The sequence below is a fragment of the Tinamus guttatus genome, unplaced genomic scaffold, assembly GCF_059628265.1.
Source record: "Tinamus guttatus ecotype Peru unplaced genomic scaffold, ASM5962826v1 Tinamus_guttatus_pri_ptg000240l, whole genome shotgun sequence".
Classification (NCBI taxonomy): domain Eukaryota; kingdom Metazoa; phylum Chordata; class Aves; order Tinamiformes; family Tinamidae; genus Tinamus; species Tinamus guttatus.
In genome coordinates this window covers 11,624,912-11,652,640 of record NW_028288774.1, presented here as the reverse complement: position 1 = coordinate 11,652,640, position 27,729 = coordinate 11,624,912, and the positions used below count along the sequence as shown (strand labels likewise).

The following is a 27,729-nucleotide window of genomic DNA, read 5'->3' as shown; positions in this document are numbered from 1 at the left end:
CACCGAGGTCTCAGGTATAACAGCATCACATGATTCAATTCTAATGACTTAAAAACTTAAGCCCTCCTGGTGGTCAGGGGATCTTAAATTCTCCATGCTCTATACCCCTTTCAAAATTTAATTTATGCTTCAAAGCCATGTTGCTGCTTCATAAATACTGCCTTTAGACAAGGCATGGTAGTGAGAACACAGTATCCTGGAAAGCAAAGTGCAAAGCCTTTCAGGCATGTGGAACAAACCACTGTGTCTTACTGACTTAAAAAGTAGGGAACTTACTTGGGAGAATTGTTTTGTAGCGATTCTTCCGCACTAAGCCTGGAATATCATATTCCTTTGGATCAACAAAGTTCATTGGAATTTCCTGTTCAAAAAATGCAGAGCAGGTAGTATTATTAGATTCACAAGAGAAATAAAAAGCGCAAACTCATTACGTCCTGCCTGTGAGGGAGGAGAAGAGATGAAGTCAGCTGAGACATATGGTACCGTACTTCTGGCAATTTACCACCAAAACATGATTGATGTTTCCTTTTACTGTCACTGGCTTTCTTTCCTGAAATACTTAATAGGAAAACGCTCATCGTGACTGATTCATTGAGTAATACGCACAATGGCATTATGTTAGCTCCTAGTATTATTAGAACTGCATTACAAGCGTAGGCACAGAACTCAGCAAACAGGAGGTACGTAAGATACCCTGCTCCAGAAATCACCGGCCCTCAGAGAGCCTCCTTTGACTCATGCGCCGTCCCTCGCACTGAGGGCGAAGGGAATAACTTGGTGACGATCCTCCCCAGCAACAAAGTGTGACACACGCTGAGGGGCTGGCCTGCTGACCTGGCACTAGGGCCTCGAGGCCGCTCTGTGCTCTCTACACTTCCCAGCTCCATGGGCAGGGAGAGCAAATGGCTGTTCACTAGTTACCTGCTCTCCACACTACTAGGCTGAAGACACACAAAGACAGACGGTGGTCTTGTTCACCTAACTCATTTCTCACAAGACAGAGTGTCGCTTAACCAGAGGCAATTAATAATACTACAATAAAGCAATCATGGAAGAACTATTTGGTGGAGCTACCAGTTTCTCCTCCATTTATGAAACTTCTGGGAATTAAACCTTTATCCCAAAGGATTTCAAAATCCCATTTTTACCTCCTTACTCCATCTTCGTATGTCAAGGTTACATTCTTTTCCCCATAAGAAATGGGCTAAGAGCTTTCTCCCAAATTAAGAGAGTATACAGGATTCTGAAGTATATTTCTCTGGTTTCTAAAAACAACTAAAGCAACTGCTTATACCTGATTAATAATTGTGCAGATTAAAACAAAACAAAAAAAAACAAACAAAGCAGAAAAAAAAAAAAAGAAAAAAGAAACCACCACCCATACACTAAAGCATGCTCTATATGGCTCCTGCTGAGCAACATAGCCTTCCTGTGCTCCAGTTGTCTGGAGAACATTCAGGCAATTTAGATGATAACTCCTTGCCAAGCACTGAAGAGTAAAGAACAGTCATTTGGGGTGATTTCATCCCTAGGGCAACTCCACAGACTTCAAGGAGTCATGCCTATAGCAAACTTGGCTTTTTTTTTCCCCCCTATAGTCTAGTAATTTTTTTCCCCTTCAAACATAACATGCTGAGAAAAACAAACAAATTTCTGGAAACAGAGCTGTTTTTCATTGCCAAACTACTACTGTCATTTCTAAGTGACAAGAGCACTACAACCTTTCAGAGGCTGTCATGTTAAAGACACTGTCATGGTGAATTTGAGGATTTCATCAAGTGCTTAACTGATAGAGGTGGGTTTTTTATTTCTTAAATTTAGTCTTGCAGAAAATAGCAACAAGATTCATAGGAGAGAGACAACATCCCACTTTGCTGATGCTGCTAGACTCTTACTCTGCAGAGAGAGGCCAGAGTACTCACAAAGAACTCTGCCTGGAGTATGAAAGGATCCAAGGCCTTCTTGTGCAGCTCCTCTTCAGTAAGGACATTCGATGCTGACTGGAGGTATTCTTGAGCTGACTGTTCCCGTGGTGACATGACATAACCGAAGCCTTGCTCGGAACAGCCCGGCGTGCACATATCCAACGTGAGGGAAACATTTGAACCTCGCCTGCAAAAGACAGCGAGCAGCGTTTGTTTACAACAGCAGAGATGGACCCACCACTGCCAGCATGCCAGCAATGAATATGGTCCCAGTGACAAATAAATGATAGCTTTAGTCAAAAAACCCACTTGGCTGATTACACCGAGTATGTTACCGTCACTCACTACCAGTGAACAACAGGGGATGTAGTCAAGACTAGAAGATCATTTCTGCAATGAAAACACACTGGAGGATGAAGGCCAACACCTTCAAAATGTTGTCTATAGTAAGGTAACTCTCTGTACTGTTGCCTAAATACAAGCAACTTGTTTTTCAAAGATGCTAGGTAGACAAATGCAAGGAAGTTTTAGTACTTGTGCAGTACTTGTTTTTGCATGCCAAAATATGGAATGACATTTTAAATATCATCAGTGAAAATCCTGGCCCTAGTTTTCTTCAGGTCAGATCTCACAAACTACCCCTCCTGAATAAGCATTTACCACTAGCCCAGAACAACATCAGTGCTATAAGATCTTGAGATAAATCTTAACAGTTCAACATGAATAAGGGGGCAGGAGACACTGACCCATTACTGTAATTTTTTCTGTCTGAAAGCTCTTCTTGCAGCAGTTAATCATGAGGAGGGTAAAATGAAGGCCCAAACATTTGACAGTGATAGTGACTGCTAAAATCATTGGTTATTTCGAGTGTAGAAATATTAGTGACATTTATATAAGCTAGCCATGCTATAAAATGAAGAAGTCAAAATCTGAGCACTGTTTATAGAACACAGTTTTAAAGCATTCCTGAGTTTCTACCAGTCCAACACTCTATAGACAAAAGGTTTGAATGTCATCAGTGAATCTCTAGTTAAGTAACTGTAAAACAATAACAAGACCACGGAATATCATGATTACCATCTGTAATATTCTTTACATTCACACAGTAGACCTGTATTTGGTGACTCAGTTATCAAAATCTACTCGGGAACTACTTGCAGGAGCTGTTGAAAAATACATATGCATACAGACACAACCAGCTCACAGAGAAGAAGTTGTTACTAGGATGACAGCTCTTTTCTGGATGCAGGAGTGTTTCCATAAAATGTGCAGCCAGCCTCCTGCTATGATTCACAGTCGTGGGGAAAATAAACTTGCATGAAGCATAACCAATACTGGTAGACATTGATTTTTTAGTGAGCTATTTAATAAGATTTTGACTCTATCCTGTGAGCTGTTATATAGCTCCTACATTTTGCCCTTAAGAAATAGCTGCATTTGACCATTTGACCAGTAACAAATGCCCTTTTTTTTTTTTTAATGGTAGAGGAAACTATGTACTTAAAGATATTAATATCTCTCTAGGATGCAGAAATGAGATGGATTCTTCTTAAGGCTAACATTCAGTGCTGTATAAATTCAGGCTAGTGGTTATCCTTGTAATGGTACAGGTGGTTAAGAAATGACAGAGATGGAAGATGGAGAAGCAGGATGGATTAAAGAGGGGTGAGTAGGTAACTTAACACAGTAACATCTAAAGAGTGACCAATGCCTGGTGTGAATGTAATCTGTCAGAGCACAAGCCACAGCTGAAATCACGTCTGTTTTCTCAAGCACATGTGTGCGTTAACAAGAAATTTTACATCTTACTATGCACATTCTATATAGTGTGAGAACTTCAAGCAATTACTACCTATATTCCATCTCTGCTTCCCTCACACTTTTAAATTGTTGTCAATATTCAGTGTAACCCTTGAAACAGTTTTCAGTTTTCCTGCAGCCTGCCACCTGAGAAGAAATGGCGTCACCTCTAAAGAGAGATGGAATAAAATCAGGGATGGCCAAAGCCACAAATGATTCTGCTGCCTTTCAAGACCAGTCTTGCTCAAAATGAAAACAAGGCAAAACTCACCGATATCAACAGGTTCAGGGATTTGCGCTAGGGGTTACTGTAATCTCATACTTAAAGCAGAAGATTATAACGTAAGAGGTGTGACATTTCAGGGCAAATGATCTAACCATGATTTCAGAGGGAGAAAAAAAATATTGCAAGCTCAGAAGCAAATTAAAGGTCTTTGCTGTAACATCCCTCTTACCACAGAGCTTTGGAAACTTGGTGTCATTTTAGACACTTTTAGACAATCTACCCTTTGTTTAAAGTTTTAGATGACTATATTAACTATCAAAATTCCAAATAAGCTTGAAAATCTGGGAAATAAGGAAAGTGATATTCCATATTGGGCCTTTCAGTAACCTTATTCATACCACCATTATCTTTGTAGAATTACTTGACAGGATTTCTGTCCTTGAGATCTGCCATTTCGCTGAGACAACTGAAAGATCACAGCATACAGATGCAGGCTGCCACCAAGGTCAACTCAGGCTTCCTGGAGGCCACACAAGGAGAATGGACAGGAACTTCAACCTTAGCTTCGGAGAGGACCATGTCAAGTTTGGCGTTCAAGTTCTTCACCTACCCTTATACACATACATGCAGACAAGCACTAAATCTAGTGAACTCTCAAGGATGAAAGTGTAAGGATACCAACCCAGCAGAGTGCCTAACACACTGCTGCACCTTCCCCTGTCAGCACTCACATGATCTGGAATTCACATCTCTCCGGGGCTTCTATGTCTTTCAAAGCATGCCTGTTACAAGGACCCTTCTGTAAGATACATGAGTCAAGATGGAGAAATGTAACACAAATCAATACCGCATCTTTTCTGACTTCTTTTTCCTTAAAAATATCATTTTTTTTTTTCAGCTGTGATGATCTCTGAGAAGCTCTGTTCTCTTGCTGATTCAAGGAGCTTACCCCAAATTTCCTTATCAGATTCATTTCAAATGAATTGATTTACTTCAGGACTAACCCATTTATAAGAGAACTATAATAGATGACTATTTGAACCGCAACTGGCTTTTGGAAAAAGGACTAATCCTTCAGCATGAATGAGGGGAAAAAATTAACAGGGTCCACCTTCTAGCAGTAAAAAGGTTCAGTGCCCTACAGTGGTTTTCATGCTTTCCAGTTGCCATCTCAGGGCAAGATACTAATCAAACACAAATGAATTTCCTAAAGGAAACATGTCATTTATGAATAAGACTTGTTGACAGCCATCTGGAAACCACACATTCTTTGGCTGGTATATTGTATATTTATGGCTGGACTGAAAACAAATAGGAAATTAAGCCACAGCTTGGCTTTGAAATCACATTTTTAAAGTGACATTCATGAAGACAGTGAAGCTTCCTGTTATGCACAGAACTCCTAAGCCCACAAAGTCTGGGACCAAACTTTCTCTCTTCATTGCGTCTACCCTACCTTTCTTGCAAGCCCATGGATTTAACCGTTAGCGAGGCTGGATCCGTCTCCGCTTTAATGTCCATTACGCAGTCAAAGACCGGGGTCTCTGGTACAGGATCCAAATCTAGGAAGTCATCCTCATTTTTATCCTCCGTCCACTCGGAGTATGTGAACGATGGCTGGCGGCTCACGGATTGGCGTCTGTCCTCTTGTAAGGGAAAGGGAGGGTCCGAACGGGCTCTGACCAGATGCCAAAACTGGAAGAAACAAACATTTTTTAAAAAAACTGTTTGTTGCCAGCCTTTCCATACAACCTAGAGGGGGCATCTTTAGGGCAGCAGCCCTCATCATACCTCGTAGAGCGGGATGCTATTAGAGAGCCCAGGAGTGATCTGTGCAGGAACTGCTTTGCAGTGCACATCACAAGGATTCACACCTACCTATTAAAACATGCTTTCAGGCACCAGATATTTCCACAGAGGTAGCCAGGCTTAGCTCGGGGACACAGTGGAGGCTGAACGCCCTTGTGACTGTCATATGCAAGCCAATGTGATAGCACTGTCCCTTTGTTCAGTTTATTACCCTTCTGACACTTGCTTACAAAACCAAAATCTATTATACTGTTCCACAAATGTTATCTTTCCTGACTTAAATTTAGGATGTAGATATAGCTGTTTAAGATAGATAAATCTGATTTTCCTGAATTACACATCCTTGGTAATCTGGCACTGCAGCCTAGCACTGTAGCCTAAATCCATATATAAACCAATGGCATTCTAAAGAAGCCTCAGTTTTAATGCACCTGGTTTTGAGGTTCAGAAATCTATATCATTTTTGACTAGTGTTTAAGTTTGTTGAGTAACTTAGCTGTCTGGTTAGCACATTAAATAAATCCCGTGAAGTTCCTGGGTATAAATGCAATACTGAAGTTTATAATAGCGGTTTTGAACGGCTGAAAATGTTATGAACTAGCAATTATTGCACAATACTAGTTCACTGTGGCAGACTAGATAATTTGGATATATTATCTTAATTACTGCTTAATTCTAAACACAGGCATCAGTTAAACTTTTTAAAAGTCTATATCTGAGCCCAGGGACATGGACTCTTAGGCCAACTTCACCCCTCTAGCATAGGGCTAGGAGCAATGTTACCAGGTTAAGTGTTGTAAGACTGCCTTGTCGTGCTATACACCATTTTGAGGCCAAGGAGATTTTGAGAGTGCGTAGTACTTCCCAAAGTAAAGCCTCTTCTGGTTTTCCTTACTGGGCTTTTAAGTAGTCAGGCGACTTCAGAAACCATGTACTGCTGAAAAAAGGCCTAACTTATCTTCTTGTGCAATTAAAGTACATTAATTTCTACAGGATTTTAAAGGCTACTTTTCTTGTGGCCTGTGTATCTTCATGTACTTTCACTACTTAGAGCCTAAACAACAGAGAACTTCAGGGAGTTTTCATTTCTCTCCATATCCAGTTTTAAAGATTAGACTCTCACAAAGCAGCACAGTTGACAGTTATTTCAAATAAAAGGTTTTTGTTGCAGTAAATCAAAGTACACAGTAGCTACAGAAACAAACATAGGAACATAATTACTAGGTTTTTATTTGAAACACATTTGGGGCCAAATACGCACGGAGTCTGTCCGCACTTGGCCTAACGGACAAGAAGTAAGAACTTAAAGATCTGATTCTATTTTCAATCTCTAAGATGCCTTCTGGAGCTTGGCAGTCTCGCAGCACTGGTCATGGTCCTTGCACATACCCAAGGACTGTAATATCCCAGCAGATGTAATGTATTTATCTGCCCAACAGCTTTGTATAGGAGGGGCATGCTCTTGTGGCTATCAACAACACTTGTGCTGAGTGGCCAAGTGTAAAGCCTAGGTGAAAATTATATACTACAGGTGTAGTGCAGAGCTGATGGGGTCATGTGGGATTGACTTCACTGGTGATGTAAAGAGCTGTAAATCCAAAGAAATATAAAGTTTGTCCTGAAAACAAATTTTTTTTTTTTAAGGTTGAAAAGAGTGTGTGGACAGTAAGATATGCCCAATACACTGGAGGAAATTAAATCACACTTAAAAGTAATGGTATTAAACTAAATAAAAGAAAAATAGCGAGCTCTGAAAAGCTGGTCGGAAGGACTAGGCAGCCCTGCACCGGTTCTTTGTAGCTGCCTCAGCCTTAAAGCACCATCTATTCTTCACACGAAGCAGAAAACAGACAGCATCAGTAATGCAAACCTCAAGAGCTCTACCCAGCCAGATGTTCTCACTGTGATCACTAACCTAGCAACACATCCTGGTAATTGGGTATTCTCAGAAGAGTGCCTCAAACCTTAGCTCATGCCTGCTCTCCTGAAAAATTTGTTCCAAGATGTCAGATTTATAAACTTCCAGACACATGATCTGGATTTTGGTGTGTGCCCAGCGCAGACAGGCATACTAATACTCCGAGTATCATGCCTTGGACTCTGCTTGCTTACCATTTCTCAAGCCTTGTTAGATGGCCCAACAGCTGTTCCCTTACATTAAAACAACAAAGTAGCTAGATAGCCACAATCTCTCCCTTCCCCAGAGAACCTTAACACAGGTGCTGAAATAAATAAATAAAATAGGGACTGAGGCAGAGGGAAAAGAAATAAATAATTAAAAACATGGAACTAACTACTTTCCATCAAGCTGGCATCTAGAAAACCTGCTCAGCTCTACCACTGCATTGCTTGCCAGCAGTTCCAGCTCAGGTCATTTTGCTGCAAAACCAAAGCAGTATCAAAACAGCAGAAACTTGGGTAAGCCAGGCTATCTTCCTTACCTACAGCAGTGATCCCAATCATGGTGAAATAACAGTAATTACTTAACTTTGTGAATGGTTGTTAAAAGTACGTTCACCTGACACGTGAAGCAGATGATTTTGTTACTGTGTTGCCTTGGCCCTACATTCACAACCACACTGATGCTCTGAACTAACTCGTGCTCCCAGTTGAGTCAATAACGGCTCTGTGACCAATTCTTAAGGCAGCAATATTTGCTGCTCCCTTTACTAGATCATAGCCTGCCTATTGTAAGTGAAAATACTTTACCCATCTGTGTATGGAAGCAATAAAAGCCATCAGCTGAATCCCCATTTCATCAAGAAACTGAGTAAGGATAAGTGTAGTCGGGATTCCTCTATGTAAAGCATGACAGTAATTACACAGAAATATCCCAGGAGGTATTACTTTAAAAAGAACTTCAGCTTAACAGAGTAAATTAGATGTTTTCTGAAAACACACTGCAAAGAGACACGAACATGGTTTTGCAGTATCATAGCTTACCAGAGATCCTACAAGTAGCAGTCCTAGAGAAGCTAATGACAGCAGGATATATGATATTACAAAGCTCCCAGCTCTGGTCAGGTCCTGTGAAATGACAGAATAGACCATGTTTTATGAAGTATTTGGGGGCATGGAACAGCATCTGTGTGTGTCTTTGGTAAACAGTCTGTATTCATTCTTGCATTTACCATGTTTGTTAGTCACACCTTACTCTTGTCTGTGTGGAGCTGTCATACTCCACCAACAACAAAAAAAAAATCCAGGCTTTGGAGATGACTGAAATGGAAACCATCTCTGAGCCCCAGGACCTCCAAATATCCAATATTGTCTCTCAGTAATTTGGTACCAACCATCACAGTGAAACTGCTTCCTACCCTCATACATTTCCAACATTGACATCTGAATCCATGACTCGATTTTGCAGCTTGGGCTTTTCACAGTCTGTGTAATTTTTATCCCTTAGCAAAGGGCTTTGGTGGAAGCTTAGTGCTGTTCTTTTGATTACAGCCTTAACAAAAAATTCAACCACAAGAGTGTTTTAAATTTTCTGTATATTCTGAGAAGTGTCATAACGTTCATTTTCAGCACTACCAGTGAAACTCATGCCAATATCCTGGCTGCATCAATGTAGTTCAGAGCTCAGCCTATTCTCAGTACTACGTGCAAAATGTACTTCTGTTAAGCTTCAGAGGGCTGGGATTTTCAGTCTGCTTCTGACACATAGCTAGGAAGAAATGCAGAGTTAAGGGCTCTTATTTGCTCATTTTAATGTTAGTAGATTTCTTTCCCTTAATTATTGTCAAGTCTAGATTGTAATAAATTTGTACTGTAAACAGTTCTGTCATAAACAGTCCTCAAGGATATGCATGAACATCTGTAGAGTCATACTTGGGGTGTTCTTGTGGTGCACTCTAGGAACTGCTGTCTTCCACACTGTACCCACAAAACACTTAACTTTAAGCCCAAGTCATATAAATCATGGGTTTTCTGTTATAAAGAATTTGTTAGCGACTGTCCCACTGCAGATAAAATAATCAGAATGCCTTATCTTCTATAAAGAACTTTGATTGTGCATTACTAATCCAACTGGGAAAGGTCCAAGTACTTCTTTCCAGTACACAAAAGAGCAGGTGATATGCAGCTCACACACTTAACACCGAAAGCAGCTGGCACGATACTTCAATCCCAATGGGCAAAGCTCCTGTTTCTACTGTATAACCTCTGCTCCAAGGACCACATATGATGAATCTAAACACTGACGCAAATATATGTGGTGTGATTTTTGAAAGTAGCTGCTTACCATTTAATTAAAGTTCTGTCCACACTAGAGAAATCTGCAGAGGGTATAATTACCTCAGCAATTCATCAGATGAATCATACTGGTATACGTGTCATTCTGTCATGATGAGAGGCTAAGCATTTTTATTAGGGTAGCTCTGTAGATATAACTCTGTACACCTGAAATACTTTCACCGCATACAGATTTGCTCTAAACACTCAAGAAAAAACAAAACGTTATGGCCAGTCTTGTGTTTCACAGCCTTTCTGTGCTCCTTCCATTTTCCCAGAATCTAAGATTCTATTCACCCTAATAAATAAGCTTCAGCTCTCTCATTACTGTGGAGTAAGCCACAGAGGCTCATTACTTGCTTTCATTTGCAATCGTTTTCAATTTACTTAAACTCCGCTATGCCGATTTAACAACATGGTCAAATTGAGCCTTTTTTGAAGAACATATTTTCAGAAAATATTTTCTACCATGCATAATACAGCAGTCGCTATATTAACTGCATACGTATTATACACTTAAACCGGAGAAATATTTGAAGCATCACGTAAGGCTACTAACAACAACCATTCTGAGAGAGACACAAACACAGGAACTTACCTCCCCTTGATCTGACAAAAAATGTCCAAAGGGTGCAAGTGTGTAAGACAGCAGGTCTAAGGCGTTCTGAGCTGCTGGGACGGTCCCATAAGTGCTGTAGCACAGCATCATGCAGAGAAGCTGCGCAAGCAATCAGAAAACACATAATGAGCATTCCTCCTTAAACAACATTTTCATTTCAAGACTGCATAATTAACTAATTTAGTTCTCATCAATTTCATGTTGATTATGTTTTTTGCTTTAAAAAGAAATAAGGTATTTTCTGTACTGTAGCTTAATAGGAATAAAAGACTGAAATCCAAATGTTCAGTTAGCATTAATGGACCTATGTCACCGATATTACACTAGCAAAGGACTGTGCATCAAGAGAGTAACAGAGATCCTGCTGAATTCTGAGCTTTAAACATTACTTTTAAATCAAAATTGGTATTAAATAGACTTTTATGTTATTGAAAGGCCTATGACATACTACATAAAGCTCTCACAAATGACCATATCCGCACATACATGCCTACAGAGACATGTAGGCATAAATACACACGTGTTGAAACATTTCATTTGAGCCACTTGAGGCTGCTGCATGCACCACAGATGACAAAAACACATACACACAAAAAAAGAATAAAAAAGAACATTAAAAGCCAAAACCGTCACAGAGAGAAACAGCCCCATCCCATAACCAGAGGGGACAGCTCTAAGGGGTTCCCCTCCCAGGTCACTGGTTAACCAGAGGGATGCTATCCCTCTACATGGCAGTGGCACAGGATGATTTGTAGCAAAATGGGCCATTTGGCGAAGGAGGTATTGGTAGAGGGCTGGAAAGGGAGCCTGCGACACGCAAGAGCAGGGATGGCTGGAAAGCTCCCATGCCAAAACAGCCTTAAAAAGGGGGTCCCGGTGTTTCAAAGCGACAACAAGCTGCCTTACCAAGACTTGTGAGAGGACAAACAGATACATCCTGTCTCCGGGCACTAATCCCTTCCAACGGGCAGCCCAACCAAGTGGTGCCGTTTTCTGGGAGATTTCCCCAGACTGCTCCTTCGTGCTCAGCCGTCCTGCTTGTCCTTCAGCTTCCTCTCTTGGCTCCATCACAGCTGGGCTGGCGAGACCTTCACATGCAAGAGACACGCAGGGCGTGAGTAGCTCGCGAGCGGCGGGCGCCGCGGAGGCTGCGGGGCTGTTGTTTTCCTGGCGACGTGAGCTACCTCTCAGCTCTGCATCACCGAGCGCCGCGCAGGACTGCGAGCGTCACACTCCGTTAGTGCAGCTCTATTCACCTGCCTTCGTCAGAAAAAAGAGAGTGTGGGCGGATAAATTATTTCCCCTTTCTTTCCGGAGGTGCAGGATCTGGGCTTTGTTGTTAATAAATTCTCATTTATACCGCTGCACCTTTTTGTTTTTACTGTTTTAAAAGAACCTTCTGTGCTACTTGCTACTACACACTTTGCAGCTGCATGATGGCAAAACAACCCATTTTGTCTCACTCTTCCTCAGTTTCTCTCTTTTCCCTTTCTCGTCTGCTTTTTCTCAGATTTAATTATAAATTTCTAGTGTAGAGATTGTCCTATTCTGTGCGTCTGGAGAGTGCTAAAGGGCTCTGGATTATGTCAAGGTGTCCCAAGGCACTAACAAAATAGGCTTTAATTCTAATAACTTATTGAATGAGTTTTTATTCAAGACTTAATAGCACTGTAATGCTTTTCCATTCAATGCAAATACGCAGTGGAGTAGCTAGCCACCTGATAATAGTATTTTGGTGCAGTATACATAGAAGCAAAAGCTTTTACAAGCTAGTGGTGACAGTGACAGATCTGGCCCATTCAATGCAATTACTACTGATTTACATCTTTCTCCAGGAGGAAAGCCCCAAGGCTTTATATTTCATATAAATATTTCTCAAGAAGCATGGGTAACGTGCATACAGACAGACGTACACCCAGGTATGCATGCACATACTATAGATAATGCTGAAAGTAACTGGCAGACTGTATTTGCCATGTGCTGACTTGGTACATTTTCACAAACACAATCAAGACTTCAGATTAAACCTCAATAAAACATAGAAGAAAAATAAATTAAAAAGGTGAAATCAGAAATAGCAGCACTTTACACTTCAGCTGCATTGCTGTGTTCCTCTCCTATTTGTCCTAAGGCCCTGGATTTGTCCTAAAAGGCTGTGGACAGACATGTCGAAAAATTCCCTCTGTTATGTCAAGATCAGCGGGCAGGTCTGGAGACAGCCCAGAGGCAAAACTACCTTCAGGAGTGAGTTGTGCCTCACTTCTGGTAGACTTTTGTCTGGTAGATTTGTGGAAATCTAACATCCTCATCCCTTGCTCCTGAATTCGTGCCTCATGAAGGCCAGGATTCGAGTTCCACAAGCACTTTTCCTTTGCCGTGAGAGCCTGCAGTTGCTAGAAAAATCCTTTGGCAGAAGAAAGAGGCCTCTGACAGCTGTAGCAGCCATAGGGATTGTCAGAGCAACCTAAAACTTCCAAACAGCACCAAGAGTTCAGCCATCCTTGATCCTTGCAGTTCAAGAAAAACAAACTCTTTGGATCAAAGCAGTGATCTCTCCATCCTATACTCTTTCCCTGAATATATTCACCTGCATAAGCTGCCAAAAACAGATGGCACAACACACTACCATGCAATAATCCACACAGGGAAACTTCTTATCCACTCGCAAGGTAGTGGTTGGCTTCCTTAATGCAGGAAATGTCTATATGGGACCCCCTCTAACTCCATTCCCCCCTTCACTGGACTCTGTGTACGAGTACATAAAGGACAGAAGAATAAACTGAGAATATATATGTTCTATTTGGGAAAAAAAAAAAAACAGGCTTAGAATACTAGACTTCAGTGAAATACTGAAGGGCACTATTGCAGTGATGGGTGAGGCAATGCCTTCCTGCACAATATCCAACTGCCACTGCAGGCAAGGCAGCAGCAGCTCCCAAACCAACTGATCTGTCCCGAGAGCCTTCAGAGGCAAAGCAGCACATGCCCAGGACCATGCATCCTGACTGCATTTCTCAATCAAGTCAGCACTTCGCAAGAAAGTTTTGTCCTCTGCTTATGCAGAATTAAACGATATATTTGTGGGACGAAAAGATTTGTTCCTTACCAAAGGATTTTATTAATGGTAAAACCAAATTTAATCTAGCAATGAAAAGATAGTGGTTAGACATTTAAGTTTTACTCACATCCATTACATTCTGCCTCTGGTAATTTTGCATCTTGGGTTGCAGTGACTTTTTCATTGGAAATCCCTTCCGAAAAAAAAAAGTGGCTTCTCAGGTGGTGATAACTCTTAGGGTCTCTGGCACTTATGTAACAGAGCTGCTCTATTAAAACATCATTTCAAGAGGAATGAAGAAAACACAAACATCATGGGTTGGTGCACACACAGAAGTGGCGCTCCATATCCCTCTCCATCTGTCCAGCTTCTCATGATCACTTCATCTGGCAAGAGTTGCCCTCTGAAGGAAAGAATGGCCCAGAATGAGGAATCATTGCAAAGCATAAACACGTCCAGCAAAAATAACCTTTAAGTAATCTTTTTTTAGCACTGTGGTGTGCTGGGGCAGCAGACAGAGAGCTGTCAGACATCCCAAACAGAACTTGGGTCCTTACATTCCCTTCTCCATAGGAATTTGAGTGGTGGCCACTTCCCTATACGTCAGAAACCTCTCCTGAACTTCTTTAAACAACCAATTTCATAGCTGCTTATGGATGGATACAACTCACCACACAGAAAAGACTTTCTTCTTGATGCTCTCTGCATTTCTAACTCATCTAACAAGTTAGGTTAAATCTTATAACCAATACATAAGGAGTCATGCTGAAAACAGTGGGAAAGTTACTTCCCACACCTGCAGTTATCCTAAGGCAGCATCTCTTGGATTCCTCCCTTAGTAACCTTTTCTGCATCTTCCAGGCATGATACAGCACCAGCTATTTCTACTCGCTTGATCTCTGACCTGCTGCTCAAAAGTCTGATACATCTATCTTCTCCAAACGGTAGGAGAAAACAGTGTCAAGGAGGAAAGCATCTAGTCCCTAAAAGTATCAGCATTAAAAGTTATTAAGAAAAACAATCCAAAATAGCCCTTGCTGGTACTACAGCCTGCCTGGAGGAAAGAGGGATTTATGACATTCAAAATCATCTCGATATTTTCAATTCCATCCTGGAAAAAGCTCAAACTCTAGTTGCCAAACACTTGTGGTTGGTAGATTTTTCATTTGTACTATGAAACCACATGGAGAGCTCCTCAGGAGATAGCACACAGCTTAATTCAAGCACTAGCAAGAACCTGGACAGATCCATGTATCCCACTATGTTTACCACTAAACCTTACAAGGCATCAAGGCCATTCTAAAATCAGCTTAATAGCTAACTGGAAAAGCCAGTTAGATCCATTCAGTTGAACTGCAGACTTCATTCTCTTTGAAGCCTAAAATATGTTAACAGAGCTTATAGCATAAACAAACTTGACAATGTTTACCCAAATAAGAGGTCTGACCACCTGACCATCATCTGACACATTAAAGAGGAATGAGAGTCTTCACAAAGGGCTGGCTCAGTCTCTACGCCAGGGACATGGCTGCCAGTCTCCTGAGTTACTTTTTCGTAGATTCAACTTACAGCAAAGTTGGTGCAAATTCAAAGTGCCTTGGTGCAAATAGAAAGTATTAGAAATCATATCTACCCTGTCCTGTAAGAATTAGCAGGGATAAGCTGCAGGCTTTCAGGGTTGTGAGAGGAACAAGTGAAATATTCTGGCATTGCAATCGGGAAAGCTGCAGACTTCTACTAAAATGGTCACATTGAAAATAACAAAGGACACTGGCATTTAAGGTGCTCCTTTTTGATTCCTGGGTTGATGGTCTCATCAAGAACAATACAGCTACTCAGAGCTCTCAGTGAAACTGTGTCAGGGTCTCCAAAGATTCAAGATGGCACCATCCTCATGTAGTTCTTCCTTCATGTTACCTCTGCCAGCCAAGAGGCAAGGGAAGAGTTCACCTGCTCTTTGCGAAGATCCAGCTCCAGAACACAGGACTGTGAAAAAATCTGCGACAATGACTTAAACTACAGCTTCGAAACAAAAAGCTTCAGGTAGACACATGCACAGATGCAAAGTGTCTACCTCCAATCGCTCAGATTATGATAGGGAAAAACCTTCAGCCCTACCTTCTGAAAGAAGGAAAGAAACTGGCAACAAAAAAATACAATCTTTCTGTATCATTACAAAAATGCTTACTTAGACACAACAGTGCTCCTCCCTAATGTTAAAGGGAGAGGCAAAAAAAAAAAAAAAAAAAGTTAATCACCCTAGTGGGCTATAGAACAACCCAGAAATACCAGTGATTGTCCCTTGCACTTACTTGTCTGGGAGCACTTAGCATGCTTAAAATCAGCAGCCTTCACGCTGGGAAAAGTAAATATTCTTTGCAGAGTTCTTGCAACAACGGTGCAGGAAAGGAAATGGGTCTCACCCATACGCCAGGAAAAGCATTGAAGTTTCAGATCTACTTTCAGGCTCAGTTGATGGAGTTTGGCCGCAGCATGAGCCAAACTAATTTCCAAAAAGGAAAAACAGATCAAGAGAAAAGAAAGAAAAGAATCAAGTCATGCAGAAAATCTGGGATCCTGATGGGCACTGGACTGAGATCTATGCATTTCTAACCCAATGCCTTTATGCCTTCACTGGTATCATCTTTAACAGACTTAGAGAAGAAGCTTTGCAAAAGGAGAGGCATCTTTTAGCACTCCTCTCTACTTGAAATAAGTTCTACTGAACGGAACATTCTCCTCCCTGCTGGTGGGCAGCTCAGCTCCACCCCTGGACAGCCTCTTCCCGGCTCGGCGGGGAGCAGCGCGATGCGATGCCGGAGCAGGCAAGGAGCAGAGCTGCCGCCTGGCTGCTCAGCAGCTCCCTGCCCAACTGCTGACTCACCCGCTTTCTCCGCATCCATTTTCACACTGCTCCCACTCAGGCCACCTGCCACTTCATGTGGAATGGGTGGGAGGAGAGAAAAGGGGTGAAGTCAGAAAAAAAAACGTTCACTGTCACCCATGCCCGTTATGGGAACACGGCAGGTCACCTCTGAGAACAAGCCTGCAAGCTGCCAGAGAGGGATGGAGAGGAGAAACAGCAGATTGCAAGGCAAACTGCCTGCCTCTCCTCTCCTACAGGAGGGAGACTGGCCAGCTACGCAGTTGGAAACCCACTATCAGTGGTGAGGTAGATGTTTATCATGATTATTGATATCACAGCTGCCTAGCAAGTTAGACTGTACATATAACAGCAGGCATGTGAAAAAAACGAGAACCTTAATCTAATAAGTTCTCAAATTCTCTTAAAAGCAGGTAGTAAGTTATAGAAGACTAACACTTTGAAGTCTCCCTTGCTTCTTAGGCCATTCCTCTTTCCTTCGTTCAAAAGCCTGAGCTGGCAGAACCAAACTGAAAGGTGGAGCATTTACCAGCAAGCCTCTGGGCACGTCCTGGTTTCCTTTCATTCAAGATATTTTACACACACCAAGTTGGAAACAAACATATGATTCACTGAATTATCAACTTTTATTGTTGTTGTTTTGTTTTTCTTTATTTGGGTTTCTGGAGGACACAATTTATCAGTTACGGAAGAGAAGATTCCTAATTTTGGATGATTAGTTTCTACACTTGCAAAACTGATTTTCAGATGGAACCAGGGCAACTGTGATGAACTTTCAGAGTAATTATTCACTTGCTATGCTGCTACTGTTTGCATCCAGTAGAAAAATGAGGCCTTTGTAGATAAGGATTTTGTGTTATTAAGCCCAATTAGTACTTCAAAAAGAGAGTCAGTTTTTTCCCTTGTGGGAATGGGTCTGTTTTTCACTAACTTTGGGTCTGGCTTCTCAGTAATTCCCATTGTGCAGTCTGCTCATTTGAAAATGCGCTTGCTCTCTACAAGCCTCAAGTGCAGAGGCAAAACCCGGTCTGAGTTGGGGTTTGGTCTGAGATTCCAGTGATACTGTATTGATAAGGCTTTTGTATTTCCAATTCCCCCCCTCCCCCCCCCCCGCCCAAAGACAATCATAATCCTGTTGTCCAGAAGACAATTCATGACAAAACATGGTTATCTGGAGGGGAAAAGGAATATGGAAGAGTGAAAAAGAGAAGTCAAAGCCTTCTTAAGGTTCCCCGCTTCCTTTTTTTTTGTTGTTGTTGTTCCAAGTAATCAACAGACTTTGGAAAGCAGTTCTACATTCTAGCACTCAAGAAGGAAGGATGCAGTCTGCCACAACAAACTGCTTGACTGAAGGGTGAGAACTCAAGACTGCCTCTGAGCTGCTACCAAACTCTTCCTTCCTGGGAAAGCCCAGATGCTCAATCCCTACCTCTCCTAGACCTGGAATCCTCCATAGTACTTTTGGCTGTTTAATAGCTCAGGTCTATCTAGTAAGAGAAAGTAACATCATCGCACCAGACCTCTAGCCTGTCACGATTCCTATGTAACACGAGAGCTGCAAGGGCTAAACAGCCCAGAACAGGTTTGTCTCATACTGCTCAAGCTCAGGGGTGAACCCTGCTTACATGGGAGTGAGAAGAAAACCAAACTCTGGCTCTTTGCTCTAGAAAGATAGGGATCCTATTTCCACAAAAGAAGAAAGGCTGGGAGCCATTGCCAGCAATTATGGTTATCACAGAAAAAAACCTTATGGGAAGTATGTAATAGTTACTATAGCATCTGCTGAGGTATCATTCTGCCCCAATAATCAGTTATAAACTTCTATGCCTCTACTGAGAGTGAGGGAGTTGTTCTTAATTTCCAGTTCAAGAACAGTTATGCCCTTGTGCACACGTAAATTCTACTCCCACTATTAAGCAAACAAGGGGTTTATTCTTAATGGCTTTATTAGTGCTCGCAGGTTTGAAGCACAATACGGTGTTAAGCACCGTCTTTTTTCTACTAAGAAACGCAAGTTACAGGGCATGTTATTTCGCATGGCAGCCAAGGACACTAGGACAGGGTCTTTGCTTCGAAACAATTAAAGTATTAAATATGGGGTCAAATTACAGCTCTTAAGGAGTGAACGCAGACCCTTGGTGGGCAGAGGCGGTGAATATTAACCTCCATCACTCCCACACATAATTAGCATTTGCCATCTCTCAATCAGCCCTCTGTTCAAAGGCTTTTGTTTTGGTACAAGGCTCTTCCCTCATTTCCTCACAAACCCTTTGCAGAAGGACTTTCTGATTACTGCCTAACAATTGCAGCCCTTTTTGGTTTTGAAGAATACATTTCTCTGTTGTGCTTTTTTGTTTTTTTCTTCAGAGAAAGTTTTCAAGTGCCTGGAGATAAATTTGGGGGTGCCTTTAGTTTTTGTAAGCAGACAGTAAAGTTGGCTTTCAGCCAAGTTCATTGTCCCACACCGTTCCCAATTTCTAAACTCCCTTTAATACTGAAAATGGAAACCCACAAAACAGCTCTGTAATTCCATAGTTTAAAATAAAGAGCTACGGCTTTGCCCATGATTCAACCTTGGATGGACAAAACTGCCACTGAAAAATGCCCACAACAAATATGAGGATTTAGATATGTGGGGTTGATATATTTGTGAAACAAGATAACCAACTCTGGCCTCCCAAATCACAATTTTTGTGCCTTTGAACTTTAGTTATAAGATATGCTTAGGAGTGCCTAATGCATAAACAACAACAACAAGAGCAGCAGCAATAACTTATTTCTTTTAAGGGCATTAGGGTTTCATGCATTTTTGAAAGTATGCTGTATGCATAATACTGCTTGTTTAGCACACTTTTATTGCTTGATAAAAAACAAAATCTCATAAATGAACTTCTGCAGCTCTGATGTCTATCCCATTTGTGCGTGTTTCTAATTTCCCTTGAGCGACTTAGTAGCCTGGTGTCCTGTAGGTTTTAAATCTGCTCTTTGCTCTTGGGAGTAAGAGGGTTTGTACTTTGAAGCACATGTTTGAAACTGGCAGCAGGCCAGCGTATCACCCACGAACACTCTGATGTCACTCATTTGCTTTACTAAGCGGCTCAAATCTTATGCCCTGAAGCCTTCAGCAAAAGCACCAAGTAAGGCACTATCCCACTTAATCTTTATTCCAAAGATATTTTTTCCTGAGCAAAGCAAATCATATTAAGACCAGTCACAACAACCATCTCCAGCCACATACCTGATGCGCAAAAGGCTACTATCACAAGCATAAACATTTCATATTCTTTCATAGATTTAAAAACGCTGTATTTGCCCATCTTTGCTGACTCTACAAGCAGGGGTATCATTCAGATACTGTCAGTTAGGCTCCAGAATAAGCAAATGGATGGATAAAGGTGTGGACGGCTAGAAATAAGAAAGTCCACGCTCAATTTTACCCCTGTGCTACAATGCCCTATTTCCACCCTGGGAAGCTCCATTACAGAAACAAATGCACAACCTGGACAACTAAGGACCCTTGTTTCCAGTTCACTGTTCTGTGCCCTCCGCAATGGCAGCCTCCTAATCTCGGGGACACGTGCAGGTTGAAGCTTGACAAGCATAAAGGTGTCATCAGCTCCCCCTCTTCTCCAACCATCCACATAACAGCACAAAACGTGAACGCGGCACCTCCAGGAAAATCATAGTCCCTGCTGTTTACTTGTGTCCAGTTTCCTGTCCTACCTGTGCTCCTTAATGCAGCTACACTGCCTTAAGTAGAGCACTAAGAAACGTAACAGCCTGTCTTCCCACCCTCTTCCCTGAGACAGAAATGGGTACAGGAGAATGTATCCATGCTAGAAACATAAAGACACATGCAAGCTGTTCCACATCTGTCAGCGAAGGTGAGATGGAAAGAAAAAAAGCAGACCTTGTCTTAAGGGATGAGGAGGAGCTTTGCAAATTTTCTGCAAGGATTTTGCATCTCCCATTTGCAGTCAAAACTTTGCCCTCTGAAAAATAATCCAAAGAATCAAACTCAGTGGATTTCTGCATCCCAAGACTCTGCTTGACCTGAGAAGGTGACAGTACCTCACACCACACAGACTCATTTTGCTATAATCTTAGCAAGAGCTGGCATTAACCAGCAAATCTGCAAGGCAGAGTGCAAAGAGTGAGAAGATACAATTTTTGGATCCTGCAACAGTTCCAGGGACAGCTTGGTCTGAGCTAACCTGGGGATTTTTGTATTGTCCTCCAGCAAACAGCATGGAAATGTTTTTAGGTACCTTGGATCCAAGCCACATTGGACAGGACTGCAAGATCATCTCCTATCAGGTGACAGGTCTTCTGAGTCTGTGGGATGCAGAGCTGCCAAGGATGGACACTGTTAAAAACTCCCTTGATACAGGTATAACGGTCTCACAGTATCTCCTGTTCTGAGGATGAGAAGATAGTGATTCATTTTGCCATCTCATCTATGCAATATGAATTGGGGCTGTTGAAAAATGTCCTTGTCTTTTTTTTTTTCTCCCATGCCTCAATTAAAGCATTTCTTCATTTTCATGAGCTCCTATTTCATAATACCTATAATTCAAGCCATTGCAAATAGAGCAAATCATATTCTTATGGACTCCTGGCTGTCCTACTGTTTTGCTCCCACATTAAAGTATTGCTCACTTCCTATAAAATTCAGCACTAGTTCAATATACTTTGAAGTAAACAGAGTCAAATGCTCCCATAGCATGTTACTTACGGTGTGTGGGTAATGAACATGTCAACGAGAAGCAGCATTTTTTTTCTTTTAAGTGATAGCTCTCATCCCCAGCTATATTCCTGCTGTGCTATGCTTAATGCTCCATCTGCAATATTGGGAAATGCCAAACCCCTCATACCATCTTCCCACACTGAGGTATAAATTTGACTTCTACAAGAACAACTTGGACCCATGCAAAGGAATCTTGGAAATCTCATTCTTAGATTCTAAGGACAAATGTGTAACCATGAAACCAGCCCTACCTCCAACCTCTCAGCAGATGACAAACTAAAAGATCTTTTGCTTGCACCCCTCAACTCTCAAGGACAAGTATGTGCATCCCATGAAGACCATAAGCAAAATGACCAAGGCAGAGCTGTGCAATATGGCCTGCCATGTCTACACTTAGCAGAAACACTGCAATCTATTTCAAATGCGCCAGAGACACGAAAGAAAAGATGAAATACCAGGATTTTCCCAGAAAAACAGGACCTGATACTACACTCCACTCTACCCCACGTGCTGATCTTTGATCTCTATAGATCATGAAAGAACCTTAAAAACTGAAAGGACGCAGCATCACTCGTCACACGTCTCCAAAAGGAAGGATAATACTTTAGTAGCACACAGAAAAGCACAAGCAAAGAAAGCTTCACCTAAAAGCTGTTGCACAGGCATCATCTGCCATGGAAAGGGACATGTGCTCTTTAATGTCCCAGCAAAGGAGATGCAGAACTTGGCAGCACTGGGGAGCCCCCAAGAAAGGAATCACCTACTCTGAAGAGCTTTCTATACTTATCTTCATCTCCCACAGAAGGCATAAAAACCAGAAGGCATCTAAGGGCCTTTCAGAACTGTCATCCCTCTTCCTAGAAGTCTGCCAAACTGGTTAGACAAACTTTGTACCGAGTTGAGCAGGAGCCTGTGCAGAAAAGATCAAGCCTGCCAGTCTAACCCCCTCACCACCGCTTCCCAGCTTGGAGGTAAAAGGCCCTTCTCAGCATTCCTATAAGGAAGGCAAAGGCATTCAAACTGTGAAAGACTTAGCAAAGCAGCCCCCTGGTCATCTGAAGGTCAATCATCAATAAATCCCATAGGGTATTTATCTGCCTATTGTCAAACAAGTCCTGCAGCAGAATGGAGTTTTAATAGAATATTTTAGTTAATTAAATCTGGAACATTAATGAGTTTTTCATAACACTGTGGCACTGTATCTACAAAAAGCAGTTAAAAATGGTTCTATTTAAAAGTGGAGAGGTTTAGTCTTTGAACATATGCTTAATGAATAAATCTGTTGGGGAATAAAAGGCCTGTGTGTATTGGAGGGGGCTAGTATGTTTGTTCTCACTTCAAGTGTGCCATGATGGCAATCAGCAGCAGTAAATGGCCTCTATTGTGAGGACTAAGTAAAATTCCATTTGGCCATTTACTTTCAGGTGAAATTGCTTTCTCTTTAGAATAACACATTCTTTGAGCTAAACAGCCGAGCTGGAAATAAAGCAGCGCCAGATTCATGTTATTAAGGACACCTGACAAGCATTCACACTTTCAGTGGGTGCAGAGTAGAAGAGCACTGCAGTAACCCGCAGGCAGCTTGTTCCCACAGCATGGGGTGCAGCAAGCAAGGAGCAAACAGACTATGGCAAAGAGGCATTTGGATCCTGCGGCGAGAGCAGCCCAACCACCCAGCACCAGCGCATGCCGCAGTGGTGGGCACAGTTTCAGGGTTGAAATTACACAGAATACAGCACACGGTGCAACGCAAAACCCCAACAGGGCTCCTAAGGCCTAGATACCACCCGGAAGACTACGGTGGCAAAGCACATGAGAACACTCAGTCTATTGGGTTTCACCTCCCAGAGCAGTGGATGAATTCAATAAACTAGCAGATTAGAGAAATAATGCCAGTGCCTTACACATGAAAAAAGCATGCAAAATAACCACAGGTAAACCATATGCTAGCTAGATTTTTAAAGGGATTTGATAAGATATTGCTGAAAACACTGACTTTTACTTGCTCAAGCCAAACTACCCCCCCTCCAAAAAACTTGGAAGTCAAACATGGCCATATTTACTCAACTCCTATGCCCACAAAAACTCCCATAGTACGATGCCAGATCCTCCCCTTTCTCCAGTAAATCTCTGGCAGTTTGGAAGCTGAAGCTCTTTAGATGTACTTTTAGCACTCCCATGTTCTCCAAGGCAGATTTCCCTTCCGGTTCTCTCTCAACAGCATTTCTCAGCCACGGATATTTTCAAAACGCAGCCAGGTCTTCGCTGGAAGACATGTTGTGCCATGCACAGCTCCTACGTGCAGAGATCCAACCAAACCTTGGCCAGAGCTCTCCCTGGGAAGGTGATGCCATGAACCCTCTTCTCTGCCAGTTCCTCTAAAACAGCAGGCTTGGGAGACAGCTCCTCACTGCTTTTGGACCATTAGCACAACTATAACCAATACCTAAAATACTGCTCTCTCCCTGCTTTGCTAGCTCAGCAGCATGTGTAAGTCCTCCTTTTCTCCTCTAAGGACTTCTCCTTGTGAACCAGCAGAACAGATCCAGGTGAACAGTGATCAGAGATCATGAGTGGGAACAGCAGCACAAAGATAAAGCAAGTCTCATATTCCCAAGATTTCTTTCTGAAGGTAGAACTGGGATACAACGAAGAAAACATTCAGTCATTAAAACCTCTAATTCTTGGGGATAGGATACCCCTTCCATCATCTTCCTAACGAATTCCTAACTGAAATAACTTTTCTCATTGAAATTTCCTGTTTCTTGCATTTTCCCCGCGAGATGCAAAGATGCCCCCAGCAAGCACATGGAAAGCAAAAAATTTCAAACCACTGAGTGGCTGGATAGCCCAACTAGAGGGACACAGGGATTGTCAGCACGAGAGAACTGCAGTTGGTTTGCCAAAAGAATTGGAGGAACCTGATGTGGTTAAACTGACAGCAAAATCAGAATGGATGCTCTTCATGACATGGGACATCAGACTTCCTAAGGGTGGTTGGCTTCAGCTAAAAACAAACAAAAAACAGTTTATAGGAAACTGCTGGGAGCAGTCACCAGAGCAAGACTATTCTCCAAAATCACCAGTATTTTTACCAAGCTGATTTTCAGCTTATTTCAGCATGCAGTTACATGAATAGTTTCTCCACTAATTAATCAGTTAGGCAATCTACCAAGCCAGTGGCCCTGAGGTATGCACAAAATTTGGCAGGTGCCAATGAGCCTGATCGGAAAAAAAAAAAAAAAAAAAAAAAAAAAATGCACTGTTTTGAATCCCACATCTCTGAAAGAGGCCCTTTTCTATTTTTGGCCTCTAAAATCAAGACTTGTTCTATGACATTTAACTGAGTCTTATGGAACCACTCAGATAACATGGAGAATGGAAATCAAGCTAGAAAAAAAAGACTAGGAGCATCAAACAGAGAAAAGAGAAGATAAAACAAGGCCAAATGAAGTGACAAAATAAGGAGTGAATTTGAGAATCCATTTGAGAATATCCATTTTAGAATAACGGATATAAGTGCAAGGCTGATGACAGAAGAGATGAAGAAAAAAGGAGTATAAGCCTAGAGAAGAAAAGCACACAAGAGGGGGAGAGTGAAAGCCTAGCAGAAGGACTGACTGGAGACTAAAAACAGCAGCTGGCAGGAGCTCAAATCAAACAAGGCAGCATATGTAGGGAGTGCAGTAATATGAAAACTTCCTTCCTCTGGAGGAAGAAGTAACCTCAGAGTTAGGTAGAGTCCTCCCTCCCTCTCCTCTCCAATCGCCTGCTCGACACTCTGAAGCAGAGGATCTAGCTGAACTTTTCTGTGACTATCGTCCCCAACTGTCATTCCGAGCTCTGCATGGAAAGTGTCAAAGGCTACAGATGCATAAACCCGTCATTCATCTCAATTTATTTTTCTAGAAGGAAACATGAAGCTGGGTACCACTCCCCCCAGATGATTTACAAAACCAAAAGGCCAGATTTTCAAAGTGTGTAGGAACATGTTCAAAATCCTCAGACCAACTAGACAGAACCCTCATCCTCCTGATGCTGGAACCCTTTTGCAGAAGATTTTTTTCTCCCCACTGCAGCCATAACATAACATTAATCAAATGAAAAGGCAGCTTGATCTTTTTTTTTTTAAATTTTATTTTCAAATTGATGAAAAAACACAACAACACAAAAACCTGTACCACCATTGGAACCAGAAGCAAAGGGTGCCTGGAAAAGACAGAGGCAGAGCAGAAAGCTCTTGAAGGCTAACAGATACCCTCATGGAAATATAGGAAGGATGCTGGGGAAGCAACAGCAGAGCAGTTCAGATAGTGTTGCTGTTGACTTTAGATCATGAGCCGGAGCTTTGCTGGTGCTAGACCAATCCATCTACATACCACATTTTGTTACTCGGACTATTAAATTGAAGATCACCAGATTCTCTGCATCATAACACAACAGGAGAAGCTGCTGAACTCTACCAGCATCAAACTGCAAGCATTGCCAGGCAGCATCACAGTCCTCCCCAGAGGTGTTACTCAGAGCAGCTTATTCAAGTTGCTCACTCACCTTTCCTATCTCCTATCCTGTTTCTTGTTCTCTTCACAGGGTTACTGTGACATGATAAACTGACATCTCTGCACTGTGACCTAGAAAGAGAGTCATGCAGTGATAGAAACACCCAGGACATCTTAACAAATGGATTCACCTATGTCTTCACGCAGGATGACTCAAAGGGTTCCAACTTCCATTGGAACTACATGGAAAAAAAGTAACTGGTTTCTTTACGTGTCTCTGGAAATCCCAGCTTGCAGAAGTAGGATTCACAGAAGAATACTTTTGGTGTCAGACAAAAAGTTACCCTTACTACTGCTGCTGTTATGCTGGGCTGATGGAAATTGGCAGAAGGAGCAACAGTCTTAACAGGTGTTAATTCTCTGGAGCTTGCAAATATCACTTATTCAAAGCTGTACTTCTGGTATGAGACAAGAAAACCATTTGCTATACAGGACAGAAAGAACCAAGACAGTCAAGTCAATTCACTTGCTACCCATCAAACTTGAGTGAAGACTAAGTATGGAAAGAATTAAAAAAAAATACATATATATTTATATATATATGCCTGGCAACCTATCCAGCCCTTCATAAAAACATACTACACAAAATGTCTTCCAAATACTGCCTTTCAAGTCATTGCTTCAGCTTTAAGATACTGACAAAGGCAAAATTTTGCTATGGGTATTGACCCACGTAACACATGGTAAATGCGCATTACCCACGTATTTACCCACTGGCCAAAGTGAAACTTGACAACCATGGTTATACTTCTTCCTCAACACTGCTGCAGTTGATATTCTCCTCACTATTATTTAGTGTGCTGTTAGTGCCACTTCTCCATGAATTGTAACAGGACCAGAAGAAAACCAGCCATACATTAGAACGGGTTATTTAATTCACGTGAAGTTGGAGTGGCTTTTTCAGGATTCTGTTTGCTCTCCATATGCAAGCATATGGCTAGCCAAACTCTGCTGATGTTATTATACAAACATTATGCAAGCACAAAGCTCTTGCTGAATCAAGCGTTCATTACAAGTGCTGACTACTGTTTATAAATACTACAATGAAATCATGAAACATCCACATAATAAAAGCTCCGTTTTAAGAGAACGGCCTCTAAACTTATATTTGTCAAGTCACCGAGCAACAAAAATATCTCCTCTTCCTTTCACTGTATTCCCAGAACAGCACTCTTTCCACAGACTGTATATTCCTGCAATTTACCTCTAGAACAGAATCAGTAGAAATTATACAGGGCCAGCCTGACGCTTCCTTCCTCACCTCTGCAGTCTTAGGCAAGAGATCTCCCCAAGATCATGAGGGTTATTTGGGAAATGCATTACCAATTGAATCAAGAATTACAGTCTAGCACACAGCAAACAAAGATTACACTCTCGTATGCTGCAGATAGCCCATACACTCCTTAAGTTCCTTGAAGGCAAACTTCCCCATATAATCCTGAAAAAAAAAAACTTGTACTGAAGAAATAAGGACAGTAAAACTGAAAACTTGTACACAACAATTTACCAAACTGATATTTGTCAAAAAGGCAACAGACTGACTTTTAGTTTAACTCTCTGTTGAAATCTGGGTCCCTGTAGGTGCAAACCTGATACCTTTGCACTGAAAGCTGCATGATTTTCATCCTCTCTCTGACTCTCAGTTGCTGTTTAGGGATATAATTACATTTTCAGCAGTTTCATTTTATATGACGTTTAGTTTGTGTTCATTCAGCAAAATAAACTTGCTTTTACAAAGCTCTTGCTGAAAGATCTTAACTTTAAAACTCTTCACCTAACCTAAGTGTAAACTCCTAAAATAACGTTTCATTTTGCCGATCTCCATGACTGTGACCCTGATTTACATTTTATTTTCCGCCTGCATCACAG

At 41.7% G+C, this 27,729-nt stretch overlaps 1 protein-coding gene across 6 annotated transcripts in view; it reads right to left on the bottom strand.

The window, feature by feature from the left end:
• The window catches only part of PTPN5 (protein tyrosine phosphatase non-receptor type 5), a 67,103-nt gene that overhangs the window by 17,547 nt on the left and 21,827 nt on the right, over positions 1–27,729 (bottom strand). For all 6 annotated transcript variants that reach the window (XM_088525852.1, XM_088525857.1, XM_088525853.1 and 3 more), the window contains 6 exons: positions 11,519–11,700; positions 10,592–10,711; positions 8,704–8,787; positions 5,408–5,646; positions 1,923–2,112; positions 277–361 (listed from right to left, as the gene is read on the bottom strand). In XM_088525852.1, the coding sequence (XP_088381978.1) occupies positions 277–361; positions 1,923–2,112; positions 5,408–5,646; positions 8,704–8,787; positions 10,592–10,711; positions 11,519–11,680 (880 nt within the window). In that variant the 5' untranslated portion in view covers positions 11,681–11,700. The remainder of the gene's footprint in view (positions 1–276; positions 362–1,922; positions 2,113–5,407; positions 5,647–8,703; positions 8,788–10,591; positions 10,712–11,518; positions 11,701–27,729) is intronic.